Below are 19515 nucleotides of genomic sequence, written 5' to 3' on the forward strand. Positions count from 1 at the left end.
TCTCCTATCCCTTCCTGCCGAGACCTCTTTACACCATATGTCCATGCTTTACACCCCATGGAACATGTTCTAGATCTGCTACTGAGCTCAAGAGAATTAAACCTGGTTTCATCGCTGGAATAGCCATGCTTAAGGACTGCTATATGGTAGCAGATTGAAATATATAAAAAATGGTGCCGAATTACCAGGAACTCTATGTATGGAAGAAGAAAATTCAGAACAACTGCTCAATGGACCTTGTGATGAGATCATTTCTTATCAACTGCTGTAGAAGGTAAGGAATTGTTTTTTTCTTAGCTAACATTTTTGAGCCAACATGGCATGGCATGTCTTCACATGTTGACTTACACTAATTAAAATCTTTCTGGGGTTTAAAAAAAAAAGATAAAAGTTGAACAAACTATTTTCCAGCTCTGCATTGTCATTTGTTGACCACTAGGGAGCAGTATTGTAAAGATAAAATGTGTTTTTACCCCAGAGGGAAGATGTAGTATTTTCATTCAACATTTCAGTCATGCTAGATAAGTTTCCCTGTTAGTTTGCATGAGGGGGACAATTAAAAACACCGCAATTATTTCTTTAGGTGGGAAATGTCTCTGTATATTTGTTTTATATTCTCAGAAATCTTAACTCGTGAGTTTGAAAGAAAAACGAGTTACAGATATGCCTACAGGTTTTCTGATGGGGTGGATTATAATTCTAAAAAACGTTTGACCAGACATTTTGAACTCCCTATTGCCTGCACGATGGAGGAACGGCTAACAATCCAACATCAACATAACCTAGCAGATCAATTGAACTCCATGTCCTCTTAAAACACCTTCACAAACTCTGCTCAGACAAAACAGAGCTGTCGCAGGACACAAAGAGCCACAAGTGCAAACAGCTGTATTTAATAAAGGATTAATGTTATAGGTGTGAGGAAAAAAACGATAACCTAGATAAAGACTGCAATAAATAAATAGTATTAACTGTATTCTTCTAAGGGTAAAATTGAGCATCTACTAAAGCATTTTTCATCACATAGTGCCCCCAGTGGCCTCGGTTTTGGTCTACAAGCATTTGGAAAACAATCTGACCAAACATTTCAAGGTTCTTGTCAACTATAGGAGTGGTCCCCATAAAGCACTCTGAGCAGTTTTAACTCCATGTCCCCATAAACCACTTTTACAAACTGTTTGGACAAAAAGAAGAGGACACGGGACACATGTCATAGATTATCTTTGATTTTAATTGGACATTATTTACAGGATATACATAGTGTTTCATTGAAACAAGAGTGTAACACTGGCGGGCAAAGCCCTCTTTGCTCCTGAAGTCAAGAGATGGCTGACGTACTCTCCAACCAAGATGTGCATAAAGAACATTTTTGCTGATCCAGGTTCGTGTTCGGGGGCCAAAAAGGGAAACGAGATCGGTGCCGCTGTATCAGTGGCTTCCACACGTTAACACAGTATTCACAGAATCAACACAGTAGGATTAGTCACTCAGTCTTAACGGAGATGAACAGTTGAAGCTCCATTGTAAATCGGAGCCAATTCAACGTCACAAATTCACCAGCTTGGGGTTTTTCGTTTTTGTTTTACAGCTCCAATGCATTGTAAAAAAAAAAAAAGTTCAGACAAAACAAAGCGTATATACAGTTGAACTCAATAGATATATATATACATATATATATACATACAATATTATATAAATATAGTAAAATAGATTAAATTACATTGATTTCACGGTCTTCCATAAATAGATGTTGGACAATAACAGTTTGGTGACGTGTTAGGTTAGTGTTGGAAGCACAGTGCACTGTCTTTTGACAGGTTCACGGCTCGACGGGGAAACAAAGCCCACGTCTAGCTATCAAGTTCTTCATTGTGAAACATTTTGAAAGCACAAAATTGCGAAATCGCACGTAAAAACAATCAAAATAATGTGACAGACGCTCTCTGTAACTTTCGTTGTTGTCATTTGGTTGTTGGTGTTTGAGAGCACAGCTGACTTCTAGTATTAAGGTTCTTTTTGTTTGTTTTTTTGCAAGTGTAACAGGTTTATATTACAACCACTGCATGTGGTCAAATTCAAAGTATTCTCCCATAAAGAAAATGTTTTTTAAGTTCCCATCCTCCTCTGAATGGGGAGGTGGAACTGGAGGCGAGGCGACCTCGAAGCAGTAGTGTCATCGCTGCACAGGCTATTCCAACAAGATCAGCAGGTTATAAAGAGTAAATACAGTTTTGAAAGAGTCCTCTTGTGAGATACTCTACATCTCCCAGTGTCGCGTTTCAAAGGCAGGTTCTGTTGACTTATATTATGTTTTACAAGGAAAGCTGACACTATAAGCAAGGTAACAAAACCTCTGTACGAATACTGAGTTGGCGGTGTAGTAGGCCTCGCCTGTGGAAACGGACAGGTCTGGGTATTTTTTTCTTCACACCTGTGCTGAACAGTAAGTGCTTTTCAATATACAAAGATGCTTTACAAATACATTTTTGGCAAATAAAAAAAAAAGGAAACAAAAAACACAACAAATGTTGGAAGGAACTTAATGGTCCTTGAGGAGGGTAAACGTTCAAGTCTGTCGCGTTTTGTACAATCTTCTGGAGATTCACGCTCTTTCTCTCAGCAGGATTTGTTAATGCCGAGCTCTGAGGTCACAGCCACACTCGCACACACATAACACCTGTACCTGAGTGTAAGCTGCATTTATGAACTCTGCCGTCTCTGCTTTGAGGCACCCTTCCAATTATTTTATCTCAGCTGTACCATAACTACAAAAAAAAAACGACATAAAAAAAATCTAAAACGAGCAAAAAACGACGAAGAAAAAAAGTTACAATAGAAAGAGGATAAAAACAAGTAAAACACCATCTTTGTGGCCTATAACAGCGTACTGTACAAAGTTCGGATACATTCTCTTGGAATGGCATGGTTTTGTCGCTCAGGAGGTAAAAGCTGAGCATCGGTTGAGTTCTTGCGTTTTCTTCTTTTATCATAGGTTTGGTTGGATCTTGGTTGGTTGCGCGGTGGTAGCATTCCAGGAGAGGAGGATCTCTAGTGTCCGTTGGCGTGTGCGTCCGGGCTGGCCGTGGCGTTGTGGATCCAGTCCAAGACGATGAGGGTCATGCTGCCGATCATGACTATGAAGCCGCAAATCAGGAAGATGGTGGCCTGGAGAGGACAGCAATTTCACATTTAGCTAACAAGTTGACCCTGGGCACAACTTTGGAAAGCAACGTGACAATTTAATTGCTTTTCTTGCCAAGAAACACACCGTCACCTAACAGTGTTTCCCCATGTTTTCAGCATTTCTGCTAAGCTAAGCTAACGGGTAGCTCTAAAACTCACTTACCCCAATCTTTTGCACGGATTTCATGGGCTCCTTCTTGACCAGTTTGATGTAGAAAGCTGAGGGCAGGATGAAGATGAGCATGGCAGCAGCAGAAGCGCCTGAACGAGGGAAGCAAATTTGGTATTTGAGTCACATTTTGTCTATTTAAGATGCTTTTCAATGGCATTCACTACACATTTAGACAACACCCACCGATGAAGCCGAAGATATCCCTGATGGTTGGGACAAAGATGACCAGGGTGTTGGTTGCGGCCAGCAGGACGATAGTGATGATGGTGTGGCGGATCCAGCTGAACTCCTTGGAGGCGCACAGGAGGTGGTTGACAGAGGTACGGATCTACGCAAAGAGAGGCAAAACAAGGTTATTATCCTACAGGGCCCACTAGAGTCTCATGACAGATATAATATAAGGATTAGCTTTTTTTGAAACTTACAGGGAAAAGCACCACGGGCACGGTGAGAGTGACAGCGGTCAGCACAGCCAGACGGACGATGAGCAGGACCACATCAGACTTGTAGACCTTGGAGTAGGTGTGCAGCAGCTCAGGCTCCACGTGGACTGTGAAGAAAAAACAGCAACATTTAGGCTTTAGACCTGCCGCACATACAGCTCCATTCACACACCCAACATTTGACACATTTGTAAAAGCAATTAGTTACAGTCAAAGTTTAGTGGTGGTTTCGTTTGCTTCTAATTAGCTCAAGTTAGCATGCTAACACACGGAACAAAGATGGTGTCCATGGTGAACATTATACCTGCTTAATATCGCCGTCTTAGCGTTGTCATCATGAGCATGTTACCTTGCTGACATTGGCAAGCTAGAAGCATCGCTGTGCATTGTGCTAGCCTGGCCACAGACTTAGTCTTATTATAAAAGTTCATTGGAGCTTACAGGTTAGTATTGTTTGGTGTTAGGTCCCCAATTAATGTGAGAAAACACCAAGCAAACTCTGACCAGAAGCTTGTGTTCAGTAGAATGTGAAATATTCATTGCCTTGTCATTTTGAGTACTTGCATAATGTGTGTTGACCTTCCGTCCTGTCCTAAAGGTGGCCGACCTCTCTAAATGGGCTAATGCAAACGTCACAACGCAAACGGCAACGCCCAAAAAGCAAGTTCTGCCCTGTCATGACGGTGGTTGAGTATTGGCTCGCTATCATGCTCTTGTATAAGTGAGCGGTTTGTGGAAAACCTTGAGTTCCTGCCGTCACAAACAGAATGCAAACACAGTGGCACGTTGCAACAGGTGTTCTTTTTCACAGCCTTGCATAACAGGCCTCGGGTCTTGTCCGGAACATTTCAAAATCGGACGGAGACTTGTTATTTAATGTGGACTCGGAAGTTGGACAATTGAAACTTGACTTTTGCAATCGAAGGACAGCTTGTAAAGCCTGCACGCTGGAAGGTTTTAGAATTCAAAGATTTGTACTTCTCTTCCAAAAGTAACTTCCTCAGGAAACTATTTTGAAATCCATTTTGAGGAGATAAGAAAAAAATGCTATCATTGATTTCATTCTTATGGAATACGCACCATGCCAAAACTAGTCAGCCTGCCACCCTATGTTTAGTGCATATACTATTATTTATATAAACACATTAAATGCCATTGGTTTTTCCCTGTCAAAGAAACTCACTGTTGAAGGTGAGATATCCAAAGAGGGCAGCCAGCAGGTACATGATGAACATGGCTAGGAAGGACACATTAGCGACGCCTTGCATCTTGGCACGGGATCGGCTGTTTGGAAAGAAGAAGAAAAATAATGTTTAGACACCAGAACATCAGTTTATATGTAAAAGTGAGATACATTCTTCAAACAAACTGCTAAGAAAGCAGCTGTGGTTGTTAAGTTAAGGCGAACACGATGACATAAAAGCAGGTCACACTCACTCTTTAAGCTCCTCGTACATGGGCAGGATGGCAGGGTGGCACACAAAGGCAAAGGACAGGATGGGAACGGCATAGACAGTCTGCAAAAAAAAAAAAAAGGAACCAGAAATTCAGAATTGGCACCCAACTTTTTACAGTACAAATTTTTATAGTACAAATTTCAACTCTCTAGAATGTCTTGCGTCTTTACCTGAGAGTTGAAGACAAAGTATTTGGGCGTGCAGGCGTCCTCACTGTAGTCCACGGCGGTGTTGTTCAGCTGGGACAAGGTGGCGTTGACCACCTGGGTCAGGGTTTCGTTTATGGCGTTGTCGTCTAACCAGGGCAGAGGGCACGGGATCTGGAACTTCTTAATGATCACCTGGAGGGAGGACAAGGAAACGCATTTATAGGCTAAATAATAAGCTCACATGTTTGGGCTGATGTTCAGGAGAACCTCTAAAATGGTCCAATTCAAAAGGCCTTTTTAAAGTGTCTGAAAACAGCCTATTGAGAGAAATAAGTTCTAAAAAAGCACTAGGCTAAGTTGCAGCCAAACTTCAGTTTCCCATTATGGTCCAGGGTTTTTAGACTCCTACTCATTTGCTGCCTGGGAGAGAGGCGGAGGGACAGATTCCATGGAAAAGGTGAATTTTCATTATGACTAACTAAGGCTCATCTGGCAAGCTGGCTCATGTGCTAAAAGGGGTGTGCAGGAAACGTGTGTGTGTGTGTGTGTGTGTGTTTTTATGTTTGTTTGTTTGAGTGTCAGGAATGCGGAAACAGTTTTTTTTTTTTACTCACCACAATCAGGAAGAAGACCATGCAGAGCAGGGACAGACCACTGGTGTAACCTAGGTAACCTGAGGGGCAAAGCAAAGCACACAAACATGAGCTAACTGCTTTTTATGATGCGTCTATTTTAAATTTTACTTTTATCACTTCACTCATTGTTAGAGCTTTTGAAGTGTTTCACACATACGAGTGGTTCACCAAACCATAAACAAGCGTCTATAAAAGAGCTTCCTCTCCTACATCACACCCCCACCCACACACACACGCACACACACACACACACACACTGCTTACCCAAGTTCCTGAGCAGGGACAGGGGCAGGATAATGAAGAGGGACACCAGCAGGACCAGGTAGTCACCGTTGACATACCATTCTCTGAAACACAAGACATGAACACATTAGCCTCACTACTTTAATTAAATAACTCATCAATTAACTTAGACTGAGATGTATTTTCTTCTTAACTTTCGTTTATTAGGGATCACCCAGAGTCTTTAGACAGTTAGATTTGGTCTTTGCCTCATGTTTTACAGCACGTATAGTAGTTTGGATCACATGTAGACTCATCTTTCTCCACACTAAAGACAAACTGAGAAAAACAACCCCAAGAGCGAACTATGGCGTGCCAGAATTGACCGCAGAAATGATCATATTAAATCCCCCTTTCTGTCACGATTGTCTTTCACGTCTTAATGTGCAGCTTCAGGCCTGATCAAAGCTCTCAGCTGCTGCTCTGACACAGCTTGTGAAGTCATATAGCTTTACCGGCATCGGCATGTCAGCTGTTCACAAGCGAGGCCTGCGCAGCATGACTGCATGGCTAGCACAAATAGCTTTAACAAAGCAGCACTGAGGAGGCCAAACCACATCAATTTTTTAAATCTTGATGCGAGGTCGCAGTGAGCTCATCCCGCGCTCTGTCTCGATGCGGCACGGACTGCGTCTTCTAAAAGGAGCCCTTTGAAGGGCCGCACTGTCGCTCCCTCTAAACCCAAGCACCCAGCAGCAGGACAAAGAGGTTGCTTCCCCCTTTCCAAACAACCAGCAGCCATTTTGCTTGATATGCCACTTCACCTCGAGTGCCTCTGCCAGCCGTCTCTGTTCTCTTTTACAACAAACATAAACGTCTTTGTTGTGCCGTTCGCACTAGAACAAACAGCTCTCTAACACGTCAGTCTTTGCCAAAATTTCACAATGTTTGAGACAGACCGTACTGACCCTACAAACACTCTGGATGTGTAAACTAGTCTGTAGCCTATTGATGTTTTTTTCTAAGAAACTAGTCCGATGGTCGGATCTGAATCGTACACAGATGTAATCTATTGTTCTTGGCCAGAGGCCGATCTGGATGACTGGCCCAATTCTTTCTTGTAAATCTGGTCAAACTTGTTGTAGAGTTCAGAACCTAGGATCATACAACTTCAGTTGTTATCAATTTTCCAAACATGTCAGTTGTAGTTTTTAAATTTTTTACATCATCCGAAATGATTTGTTTTTTCAATCTATTCATATTATTTCTCCTAATAGCTGCTGCATGAATTTCATGTTAATTAATAAATGTGAAATGTTGAATAAAATAAAAACACCTAAGTACTGATAATTGTAAAGGCCTACATCCAAATGAAAGCTACACTGTTGGGTTTCTAGCCACTATGAGCGCTATGTAGCAATGCTTACATGAGTGGGTCCCTGTTATGTAAACATGTATTTTGTTTGTTTACAAGAAAAAATTAGGAGGGTGCCTTTAAAGAAAGTCAAATCAGCCATTGACTGTTGGACATATGCACATAGACATCTGTGCTTACCTTTCAAGAACTACAGTTGACAAAAAAAACTTAAAATAAGGATTTTCTAAGTTTGGAAGCTAATAAGATATATCACTCACCCATTGCTGGCTCCCGTAAAGGAATGAATGACGATGGGCAGCTCGTATTTGACAATGTAGAGGTAGCTTGACATGGCTGTGAAGACAAAAAAATACAAACGCAGTTAGAATATATTTCCCTGTCAAATAAGCCAAGATATGTCCATGAAGGGAGCTCCACCACACAAATAGCCATGTCTAATATTTGATGAGTGGCTGACGGTAGAAAAGAAAGTCTCAACACATGCTTTTAGAATGACTACATGGTTTTCACTGGAAGCTACGCCGCGTTCCAAAAACACACGGCCAATTTTTTTTTCCATCCGCGCAGTCAGTGTAGACACAGAGACACAGTGTTTGAGATGGTGGATAAATATAAATGGAAAGATGTGGAGCAGAAGGTTCAAATATAGTCACATTTAAACACACACACAAACACACACACACACACACACACACACACACACACACACACACACACACACACACACACACACACACACACACACACAAGTACACACACTTTCTTTTTTTGCACTGCTAAAATACCACAGTCTCTTTACCTCCGATGTTCTGCATGGTGATGGAGATAGAGGCGGCCAGTTTCCCGGGCATTCCGAAGGCTTTGTAACCCAGCTGTTCATACACCAGCGCGCCTGCCAAGAGGAAACACACACGAATGAGATTTTAGCATTCGAAAAAATACTTTGAAAAGAAACCATTTTTGAAGTTTGACGGCTTTTTTTGTTGTTGTTGTTGGACTCACCTCCTTCATTGGCCGTCTTCAGCAGCAAGTGGACAGAATACAAGGAGAAGATGGCGACTGCACTCAGGAGAATCCTGTAAAACAGACAAGTGGGATAATTATCTCAATGTCAACCCCAGATGGAAATAACAAGGGAAAAACAGCAGCGTCGAGGTTGTACCGGCCCTGATCGATAACATGTCTTAAGAGTGAACACCTTTATCCAACGTGTGGCTCTTAGAGGCCCATCCAATGACAAACGTATTTTCCTGACTGCGGTAAACAAACATATTGATTATTTCTTTCTTTTAGCTAACGTGAAAGTCAGACACTCCTCCTCTGGTGGAAGTGCAGAACATCTCCCAGGTTACTCTTGTAAGGACTCAAATCATCTGAATATCTTTAGGGAAGAATCTGGACTAGATAGTTAGTTACATTTAGTTTTTATTCTGATTAAGGAAATTCGCCCTGTAAATAATCATGCCAAACGCTCTGATTTGGGACAAAAAAGCTTCTGAGCTTTCACAAATAAGGGCAATCCACCAATGTGACAAAAACATGCCTCTCTTTACATTTGGTCAACCCTCAAGGTATCCTCTAAGCACCCTTGGGACGCTGCATGCAGAGCCATCACTATATGCCTATGGGTATTAATAGTCCAGGTGAAAATTAATCTCCTGGACATTTTAAGACCCAGTGCATGTGGCCGTCCAGCTGCCCCCCGGCCCCGCCTGCCTGCTTTCTGACATCCTAATCGTGGGTATCACTTTGGACACCGCCACTAATACAAATAGATTCTTTGGACAAGCCTTTTTCTTTGGTCTGTAAGCGTTATGTAACTATAGTCGCTGATGAGAAGTGCCAGACAGCGTTTTTTTGAAATGCAAACAGACAGGTTCTCTAGTGGCTTTTAGCTTTAATCGCCAACTTCCTCCAGATGCAGGGTTTTGATTGGTCGGCCGCGGGCAGGCTGACTGACTGTAACCCCTCGCTGTTGTGCTCCATTCAGGACGGCCTGCGAGTGAACAGGGGCTCTCTTTCTGTTTACGTAACTCTGGCACGAATGCTCTGGGATTAGCTGGACTAAGCTGCTGCTCCTCCTGCCACTCCCTGCGTCTGTAAACTGACACAAGCCTAGGTTTACTGGCACCAAAGTTATAATGGTATCCTCCTATGAGCGCATATATTAAAACTGATTACTGTATTACAGAAATAGACCCTTTATTGGTCCCTCTTAAGTTAGTTTCCTGCTCTTGAGTGCTAAAGCTTGTGCCTCAGACTCAGTAAGCTGATTGGGGGTCAGTCAGGTGCAACGTCAGTAGTAAGACCTTCTGGTAGTAGTAGTAATACCTTTGGCCTCTTAACACGGTGCTTCTTACGCGTGGTATAAGGAAAGGTGATGTCATAAGTGGCGGTGTTTCCACTGGAAAGTGGGCTCCGAATAGTAAGAAATAATCTGTCCCGTGGAAAATGTTTCTTTTCTAAAAATGAATACTCCACAGTGTTATCTACAGCAAACATGATAGGGAGAAGTTACACTAGAAGGGATGAGCTTTTGTGAACTTTCCACCCGCTCCGGCGTTATCTGCTGCTCAGGGTCGAGAGCAGAGTTGACACAAACACAAACACACACACAAACACACACACACATACACACAAACACAGACACACACAGCTGGCGGGGACTTAGGGAGTACACCAGGACCCGCAACCTTGACACAGCAGACAAAACCACACCTGCCTCCAGTCACCAGCGCCAGATTTCAAATCGTGAAACAAAAAAAAAATTTGGGTGGTTTACTTTTTCCGATGCGTGGAGGACCACCACTTATAACTTCTTACACCCCCCCCCCCCCCATGTGAGAAGACCAGTAATCAAGGAACCAAACTAATGCTCTATACGTATAGGCTGGAATACGTGGTCAAACTTACACAAACAGGGCGATGCCAGTGTTGGCCATGGCGTAGGACAGACCCAGGATTCCACTGCCCATGATGGCATTGCCCAGGTTGAAGACGGACATGCCAAAGGAAGCATTGCCCTGATGCTGTGGGAACATTCGAGAGGTTCACAGTCAGGCAAGGTGAAAAAAACAAAAAACATGACAGACGTAATAATGCATGACAACAAAAGTGTTATAAGAGATGCCCTTACATATTCAGTCTCATACTTCTTCTTGCCCAGGTTGTGCTCGGGGAGGAAGTTTTGACTCTCTGCTTCTACATCGGAGTATTGTCTTCAAAAGGAAAGAGAGGAGCATATTGAGAGTTTGGTTCTTCAAAAATGGCTCATTTAATAATAATAATAGTTCTGTGTATTGTGACACTTGCTTGAAGCCATTCTTACCCGCCCAGTGGGACCTTCTTAGGACAGTCCTGGTAGGTGTACTCATTGCTGTTGGAGCTGCAGCTGTCCTCTTCGGGCGTGATGTTAAAACGGCTCATCTCCGTTTTGGCAGTGGGCTGTTTCATACTGTAGCCTATTTCAAGAAACAAAGGGCCACATTTATTGACTGTTCGTCAACTTTACGCATTCCTGCTGCATGCGTCATGCCATCGCGCCGCAGCCTTTTTTTCTTCCTATTATTTATTTCTGTGCGCGTTCACGTTCCCTTTAAAATAATCATTACAGTGAGCAGGCGCGCGCCCGCAGCCAGCACTCCTCCTGAATCTGACTAGACCATGTGACTTCTCTTTGAAGGGAGGAGGAGGGAGCGGAGTGGAAGGAGGGGGGCTGTGGGTGACGCACCGGCAGTGGAAAAATACCAGACCGGCATCCGCGCACACCCGACATCACCTCAGCCCCTCGCTGGAGTCGCTTACTGACAAAAAGCCGCATGACGCGCAGTTAGATTTTGCGCACATTTCCCTCGGAATTCGTGCCAAAAGAGCAATGTAAACAGGGTGTGTCAGAGTATTTTCCCCCTCACAGACAAGCTTTTTAAGACATTTATGAAAGGGGATGAGATGACATTAAGGCAATGTGAATATTAAATCTAATATTCTAACACAAATCTGTCTCTTGGATGAGTAGTGCGCTCATGTAAAGATATACACTGCCCCAAAGGGTGGCAGGCAACCCCAGATCAATTTGATGACATTATCTCCATGGCCGGCTCCGATGGAAACAATGGCACGTGTTGTCTCTTTATGGGCATGGTGGGTGCGCTCTCTATTTTGCGCAGAGCTATAGACTCGCGGCTCTAAATCATCACAGATAGTCACAGGGTTATTATTAGAGCCCATTTCATATTACACTAATAGGGCATTTACATTTCCTCCTTCTCCCGCTCTCTGTAAATATAGGCTTTGTGTGTGTGTGTGTGTGTGTGGGGGGGGGGGGGGGGGGGGGGGGGGGGTAGGGAGGGACAACCCTCCCTGTGAGTCCAGCACTGCAGCATCAATGTCACTCTGCTTCATGATTTATTTAATTGGACCAGGGTTGACCTGGTAAAATAAAATAAATAACGCCGCAGGCCTTTATGGCAAAAATAGGAAGTTTTCTTGTGTCTTTAGAAAGAGGCATCATTTATCACTGACAATACCTTTGTAACTGACTATTTCCCCAGATGATGCAACATCTTCGAATCAAATGAGATTCATAATACCACCCCAAGACAGTTCACGAGGTAGGCCTTATTATGTAGGCCTACAAATAGCGAAATGAAAAGTGTGTCGGCTAAGATTGTGCCATCTTGAAGATTGAAAATTAGACAATGTTTCATAAACGGTGCCAGCTACACCCTGTCAGTCTCTGTCAGACAATCGGAACACGATAAGGTGTCGGTGTGCGCTTACCTTATATAGAGGGCGGCAGGATGCCAGTACAATCCTTTTCAGTCAAAATAGATACAGCAAAATGTCCGGACGATTTCCTCCAAGCAAAAAGCCGACTATCCTTGAGTCTATTTATATTGTGGAATATGAATAAATTAAAAGGGATGAATGGATCGGCCTGGATCTCAAATCGAAAACACTATAGCTGAAACAGATCAGGTATAGGCTCACAAACAGAAAATTCAACTAGAATCGAAGAAAAAAATCGCAAGAATTAAGATTTATTTCAAAATAAACCAAATTCCCGTATAGATGCGGTGCGCTCAGAGGAAGGAGCCTGTTCTGCTGGAGGAGGGGTGGGGACTCACGCTTTATTGCATCCGCCCGGGTAACGAGAGAGGGAGGGGGGAGAGAGGAGGAGGGGGGAGGGGGCGGGGTCTGTGGATGAAGGCCAGAGACTTTTTACACACCGCGCTGTGACGTGGGTTTGTATACAAACAGAGCACTGGGAGAGACTGCCCCTCTGGAAAAGCACAGCCGTCCTCTGGTAGCGTTCTACACTTTTTTACAATGGGTCTTATCTAGGGAATGCGATAAAAAAAACTACTATCTACACACATCATTACACATTACAGGCAGTAAATTCATAAAATGCGGAAATGTTCTGGATCCTTATGTGATTATCATAGGAACATGAAGGTTACGGTGTGACAATGAAACCTCTGCTAGATAAGCCCTCAACTGATATACTATTTATATGTGTTTGTTTTACTCACCAACAAAATAATCTGACGATTTTCTTTTCTATGACGACACAGCTAAGTAACCTATTGTTCACACCTGCATGTTAGATGTAAGCCTACCACTTCAGTGACAGCCTGCTGCAAAGGCTCATTTGAATCCATTTTAAACTGGATGTTATTCGAAAGAAAGTGATTTTTATGATACATTTTTCTTTTGGTAGCCTAACATAAGGTTGCCATTCCCTTGTTGTGATCAGTAGATACACTGTTAGATAGAATCACAACCACCACAGTCTTCTAAAGGTAAAGTGGTGTGAAAGTGTCCCGTCAGAGCAGATCAGGCTGTGAGGGGAGCTTCAAAGCAGACCTCCCCGTCCTAAAGGAGATTACCCACAAACGCTCTCATGTGACGGCCATCCTGATCCTCACTCATGCACTTGGCACTCCTCGCTGGTCAGGTGTGTGTGTGTGTGTGTGTGTGTGTGTGTGTGTGTTTGTGTGTGAGTATGTGCGTGTGTGTGTGTGTGTGTGTGAAACCTTCTACTGCCTTGGTTTCTAGTTTATTATTAAAGCCGGGTTGACTCAGATCTTTTCAGCCTATCGACAGTCAGACAGGATTAAGGACTGACAACTTCCTGCTGATGCAACTGCTGCTGCTATTACTACACTAGGCTAGTTGCTTTTAGTGACAGCTAACAGGCAGCTACACTCTTACCTATACTTAGACTAGCCACACAATCACCAATACTAATAATACAACTACTATTTCTGCACATTCTAGCCTATCTACAACTATGTGCACCACTTCTAGTGCTTGTACTTCAACGTCTATTTATTGAACAGCTGCTATGTCTGGTATGACTACATCTATGTTGACTACTATTGGTACTTTAGACACAACTAAGTACACAAGTACAACAACCTTCTCTGGAAGCTCATTCCACTTATAGGCAGACTACAAAGGAGAATTTACCCATAATGCATATTTCGGAACAGAGGGCGGTCATGCAGGCCTGTTCGCTCTCTGCAGTGTGTAATATGAACTTGTGTCACAAGATCACAAAGCCAAAACTGAGGGGGGAGGATCGCGAACATTTTGGTCAATTAGTTGAGGGTGTAGAGAACATAATGGTGTTGCATAACGTGCCAGAGAAGAAAGATCTCTCTTTTTTTTTTAAAGTGCAGCAGCTGACATTTCCCCTCCAACATGAGGCAGATTCATAACACTGACTTGACACACCGCCTTCACGAGGAGGATGATGGGGCAGCTTTTGGAGTGTGAGCCGTGGCAAAGAGCATGTACGCAGACAGAGAAAAGCCTTGTGGGGCGGTGCAGCCATTTTTGAAAAGGTCAAACCATTTCCTCTTTTTTGAGGAAGGTGCTAAACAAAAACAGGCACCCAATCGCACAAAATATGTTTTTAAGCCATTTACTGTAAGCGCCATGTGCACAGAAAACACTTTGTTTTCCCTCTTGCCTGGTTCTTTAAGGGTGCACTAAAAACAGTGCAGGTCAATGCAGCAGGTATTCTTTTTTTTTTTGAGGGCACATGTGACCTTTAACCTGGTAAAGTGAAAGGAGTCGCAGATACAACACACAACACAAGCAAACTGACACACACTCACACACACCCATACACACACCCACCCCCCACCCACACACACACACACACCCACACACACAGATATCTACACACTCGGCGTAAAGGGAAAAAAGATCATTGAAAAGAGCAACACAATGAGTGAAAGGACACTTGTGTTGATGCTCTCACTCACTGCTCCTCATGATCTCTGTGTCTGTCACACACACAAACACACGCATTGTGCATTCCTCCGGCCCTCAGTCACACATGAGTACGTTTGTATGTGTGGCTGGCTGTGTACGAGCCTTTGTTTGGGGCTTTAGCTCGACCCAGCAGATCTAGTAAGACGGATCAGGAAACTGGAGCGCGGGGGCGAGGCGTGCAGGACTTGGACGTGGTCTGAACCCCTGTGCCTCTAGACCCCAATCCACACACACACTGAAAACTCCACGTAGGCCTATTACATTAGCTCGGATGTATATGTGAAATCAGTGACAGCTTAAGGTGGCGTCAGCGATTCTGGAGAATGCTTGTGTTCAAAATCACTTTTTGTAAAAAAATCTGTAAATATATCCTCACGATCAGCTACCTGTATTTACTGTGTGTGCACTGCACACAAATGTGTCAGTGTTAATACACAGCCTCCGCTCTGTAAACGGGAATGTTGCTAACATGAGTGGACCCCTTTGTTTACGTGTACCCTTTGTTTCCACTTTCTATACCAATTTACAGAGCCTAGGCTGTGTATCAACCCCAGAGTTTTTTTGAGCGCACACACACAGTACGGACAGGTAGTGGATCGTGAGGAGATATTCGGTGAAGCCTTCTCCAGATTCGCTGACGCCACAAGGCAGAGAGTGGCTCAAACCAAAAACCTTTCCAACTGGTCTGTGATCAGACCTGGCCCTGCTACCAACACTACCAACTGCCACTGCTGCTGCCTTTGCTGCAAATAGTGCTGACTTTGTCTCGTGGCGGCTCACAAGTTCATGGAGAGGGGATTCTGAGAAAGTGTAAGTAACAAGGCCCCCACTGTAACACCCTGCGCACTGAGGCCCTGTACTTTAGCGGGAATGAGCCGCCTCCACACAACAATGCTGCTCAGCAAACTGGTATGGGTGTGTGTGTCTTTGTGAGCATTGGGGCTCGGCTTAAAGCAAGTGGAAGAAGAATTTTGTCTGCACACGTCTTAGCAGGAGGCAACATTTAAAAAGGGCAGATTTCTAGAAGCTCTCTCAGACATTATACGTTGGCTTCTGTAGCTGTTGGTTAATTACAGCTCTGCCATCGATGGGGGAAATGGGTCAAAAAAGACAGGCCCTTTTAGAGTGTGAAAAGAACTTGGGCCTGGAACTATTAGGTCTGCAGTCTAGTGAGCGCTTTCAGAGGAAGCCAGATTGCCACCAGAACACTGTAGGAGACAACGACCAAAGCACAAAATCATGTCAACACGGAAGAGACGGATGGTATCAGTTAGCACTTCCTCATGCTTGTAGAGCTTAGTGCAGAAGGAAATGAATAACAAAAATATCAATGGTTTTGCAGGTTTGCCTGACTCTGATCACACAATGAGTTATTTGTCTGACTTTAGTTTTGGAAAAGTCAGGTGGGAATATGGATTTACCTTTGTTTCGACACATCTTCACAGATAAATATAGCTTAACAGTTCTGGCTGATGCAACTTTGGCTGCTATTACTCTGTTGCTGAGCGCTGCATGTGCTGTTACTGTCACCCCTCTACTAATAATAGGCACTGCCACTTCCAGTACTTGTAGATTATTTATCTATTCATACAACTTATTGTACCACCAAAATAAGTTATTTAGAAGGTTGCCCAACTCTGGCTGCACAATGCATAATTTGTTAGACTGTTAGATTTTGAGAGAAAAACGTAGAGTGTCCTTGGCAAGACAAAGAAGAACAATTTCACAACAATTAGCTTAGCAGCGGGATTTTATAAGAATGCAAATGGTGGCATATTTCCCTCAATGCCAAACTTCTCCTTCAACAAGCGAATTCTTGATGTGGCGCACATTGCCAAGATACAGTATTTTGGATAGATAGTGGGTTAGCTAATTGCCTGCTGCCTCTAGCTTCATATTTAACGTACAGACAACACAGGGGTTATGATCTTCTCACATAACTCTTGCCAAAAAAAAATAAAAAATAAAAGACAGAAAAAATAGTTTCCCAAAGTGTTGATCTGTGACTGTGACATACTGCAGATATCAGAGTAGAGATACGTATGTTTGCCCGAATGTGAACCTAACACACACCCCCCTCCAGGCTGCAAAGAAAGTTCAGGCCTACCACGACAGGATCTACATCATTTGCATATTATGTGAACACAGGCCGGTAGAACTTGAAGGATGAGTGAGAGAGAGAGTGTGTTTGTGGCTGCTGGTTTGTTTGCGGTTTTCTGCTTGTGGCTGGGACGTTATATTATCTATCTCTTACAAGCATTGCACACACATCTACCTGTGCACATTGGAAGCGCTCAATTCTATACATACAGTATGTGAAAGGATATTCAATTCTCTATAAAAAAACACACATTTATAGAAATGTGAATTGACTAGAAATTGCAATGCCCAAATTTGACCTTTAACGGCTGTTAGTTTCCTGTAAAGGTGGAGTTACTTACTTTGTTGTTATTTTTGAGTGGTACATCATAGTTCAGTTTGTCCTACCCACCTCCAAATGAGCACAGATCACAATCAACTGCTGAAAACCCCCTTTCCATTGCAAATGCAAAACAATATGCAACATCTACCACAACTACACGCACAAATGTATCTTTTCAAATGAAGAGGGAAGGAGTGCAGAGTGTGTTTTACCTGAGCGACTGATATTTTGTGTCCTGTCACTGTGAGAGAAAATGAGTTCCCTGATAATTGCAAATGTTGTGGAATGCCGTCAAGGCTCCAGTTGCGGTGACAGCACTGTCAGCAGAAGAGGCCCGTCAACCCAGACAGAAAGCTGCATCAGTAGTTCTGCAGCTCATCTGGAGCAAGCAGTCGAATGCAAAGGCATTGGTTTTGGTTTTTCGTCAATGGGAGCTGACTTATAAATATGCATGAGACGATAGCTGACAGCTTGTAGCAAACCACAACAGGCTTTTATGCAGTAAAAGCATTCTTAAATTCATTATGCAAGTTTTAGCTTGAAAGAGAGAGAGAGAAAGGGGGTGGGGGGTGACTAACTTGTGCACCAACTTAAAGCTGCACCGATCAACACCCAGCTTCTTGGATTAAAAGAAAAAAGCTCTGTCAAACCCACAGAACAAACTATTTGCACCGCACCAGAAATTTTCCTCAGGAGAATGTGGAGACAATACCACAGCTAAAGAGATTGTTTATAATGAACTTATATTTGCCACTTGGCCAGGAACACCATTCCAAACGAATGCTAATGTTGCTACATGTCTCCTGAATGGTGTAGCAGGGACCTACTTGCATTGAACAGGTACAGTAACTAACTCTGGCTAACTGTACTTTAAAAGGGCACACTATCCAACTTTCTGACTCCTCGTGAATGCAGTGGAGGTTAATATATATATATCACTTTGGCACATGTCTCATGGAGTTGACATTCACCTACATTGCCCCAGACTCCAGAGTTTATAACCACCTTGGCAGTCGTCCATTTTTGGAATATAAATCTATTGCCCACTGACCAAACATTCCTCTCCGGACATCATATCTAACCGTGCCAGTCTCCCGCTGAGCCCCCCATGCTGTGTCTGGACCAGATCGCTAACACAGTCCCCCCCCCCCCCCCCCAACCTCCTCCAGGCTTGTCCTTATTAACTTTTCATTTTCCCTGACTTTAGACCAAGGATTTTTTTTATCTCCTCAACCTCATTCACCCCGTCCCCACTGTGAGGGTTCTTGGAACTGTTAACCTCCAAGGAGGATCTTTTATTACAATATAGACGCACAACCTTTTCTTTTTCCAAGACTATCATGATCGCCCGTGCTTTATTAGGTAAACAAAGGTCGTTGGGTTTCTGCTTTCCGGGCTCTCGGTGTGCACAAGACGTTAATGTGAAGATCTGGACGGGTCAAATGTATGAGGGGCAAACAGGGTTAGTTCCTCTGTGAGAATGGAGTATGGATATGGATAAGCTGGGCTGGAGACACTGTTGGGAGTCAGGAGGGTGTCCTTGTTCACGATGAGCCAACAGGTAAGAATTTACATTAGTTTCTCTGGAGCTATTTTGGTTGTTTTCACTATTGAAATAAAAAAGAAGAAAGAAATACATTTGCTTTGGATTTTGGCAAATATTTTAAAAGACCAACATGCATACAACTACAGATGACCGTAGTTGACACCCAAGGGTGGTTGTATTTTCACTAAAAAACCTGTTACTTTCATCTCACACTCATTGTTTTGTTGGTATGTCTGCACAAGTCCAGTGTGTGTGTGTGTGTGTGAGTGTGTGTGTGTATGTATGTATCCTTTTATGATGGGCATCGGGTGCGTCAATGTGACCGCCACTTGACGCTGGCGACACAAAGGAGGCTGCTGGCCATCAGACTGAAAAGCAAACAGGTCGCCAAAGAGGAAGTGAGTTATCTTTTGAAAACCATGTCATGTCGCTCAGACACACGCACACACACACACACACACACACACACACACACACACACACACACACACACACACACACACACACACACACACACACACACACACACAGTTGATCCTGATCGGAGGTGAGGCCTGTGACAGGATCAGGGTCACTACGTAAACACTCCCTAGCTAAACACGACCTCCTAACACAGTGGGA

At 43.4% G+C, this 19515-nt stretch overlaps 1 protein-coding gene across 1 annotated transcript; it reads right to left on the bottom strand.

The window, feature by feature from the left end:
* Positions 1–1221: 1221 nt before the first annotated feature.
* slc38a2 (solute carrier family 38 member 2) lies at positions 1222–12724 on the bottom strand. Its single transcript, XM_080050761.1, has 16 exons — positions 12419–12724; positions 10968–11100; positions 10776–10857; positions 10553–10668; positions 8642–8715; positions 8439–8531; positions 7897–7972; positions 6304–6386; positions 6019–6077; positions 5426–5596; positions 5236–5315; positions 4982–5082; positions 3781–3905; positions 3539–3683; positions 3347–3444; positions 1222–3165 (listed from the first exon to the last, which is right to left on the bottom strand). Exons 2-16 carry the CDS (start codon positions 11090–11092, stop codon positions 3049–3051), a joined length of 1545 nt encoding a protein of 514 aa, XP_079906887.1. The 5' UTR covers positions 11093–11100; positions 12419–12724; the 3' UTR covers positions 1222–3048.
* Between the last annotated feature and the right edge of the window lie 6791 nt (positions 12725–19515).

Source organism: Ammodytes marinus, assembly GCF_949987685.1.
Source record: "Ammodytes marinus genome assembly, chromosome: 22".
In the NCBI taxonomy this organism is placed as follows: domain Eukaryota; kingdom Metazoa; phylum Chordata; class Actinopteri; order Uranoscopiformes; family Ammodytidae; genus Ammodytes; species Ammodytes marinus.

Coding starts and splice junctions, on each gene's coding strand:
- slc38a2 (XM_080050761.1), bottom strand. CDS start 11,092: ATGAAACAGCCCACTGCCAAAACGGAGATGAGCCGTTTTAACATCACG. Junction 7,973..8,438: donor CACCATGCAGAACATCGGAG/GTAAAGAGACTG, acceptor TTGTCTTCACAG/CCATGTCAAGCTACCTCTAC. Junction 3,166..3,346: donor AATCCGTGCAAAAGATTGGG/GTAAGTGAGTTT, acceptor TGTCCTCTCCAG/GCCACCATCTTCCTGATTTG.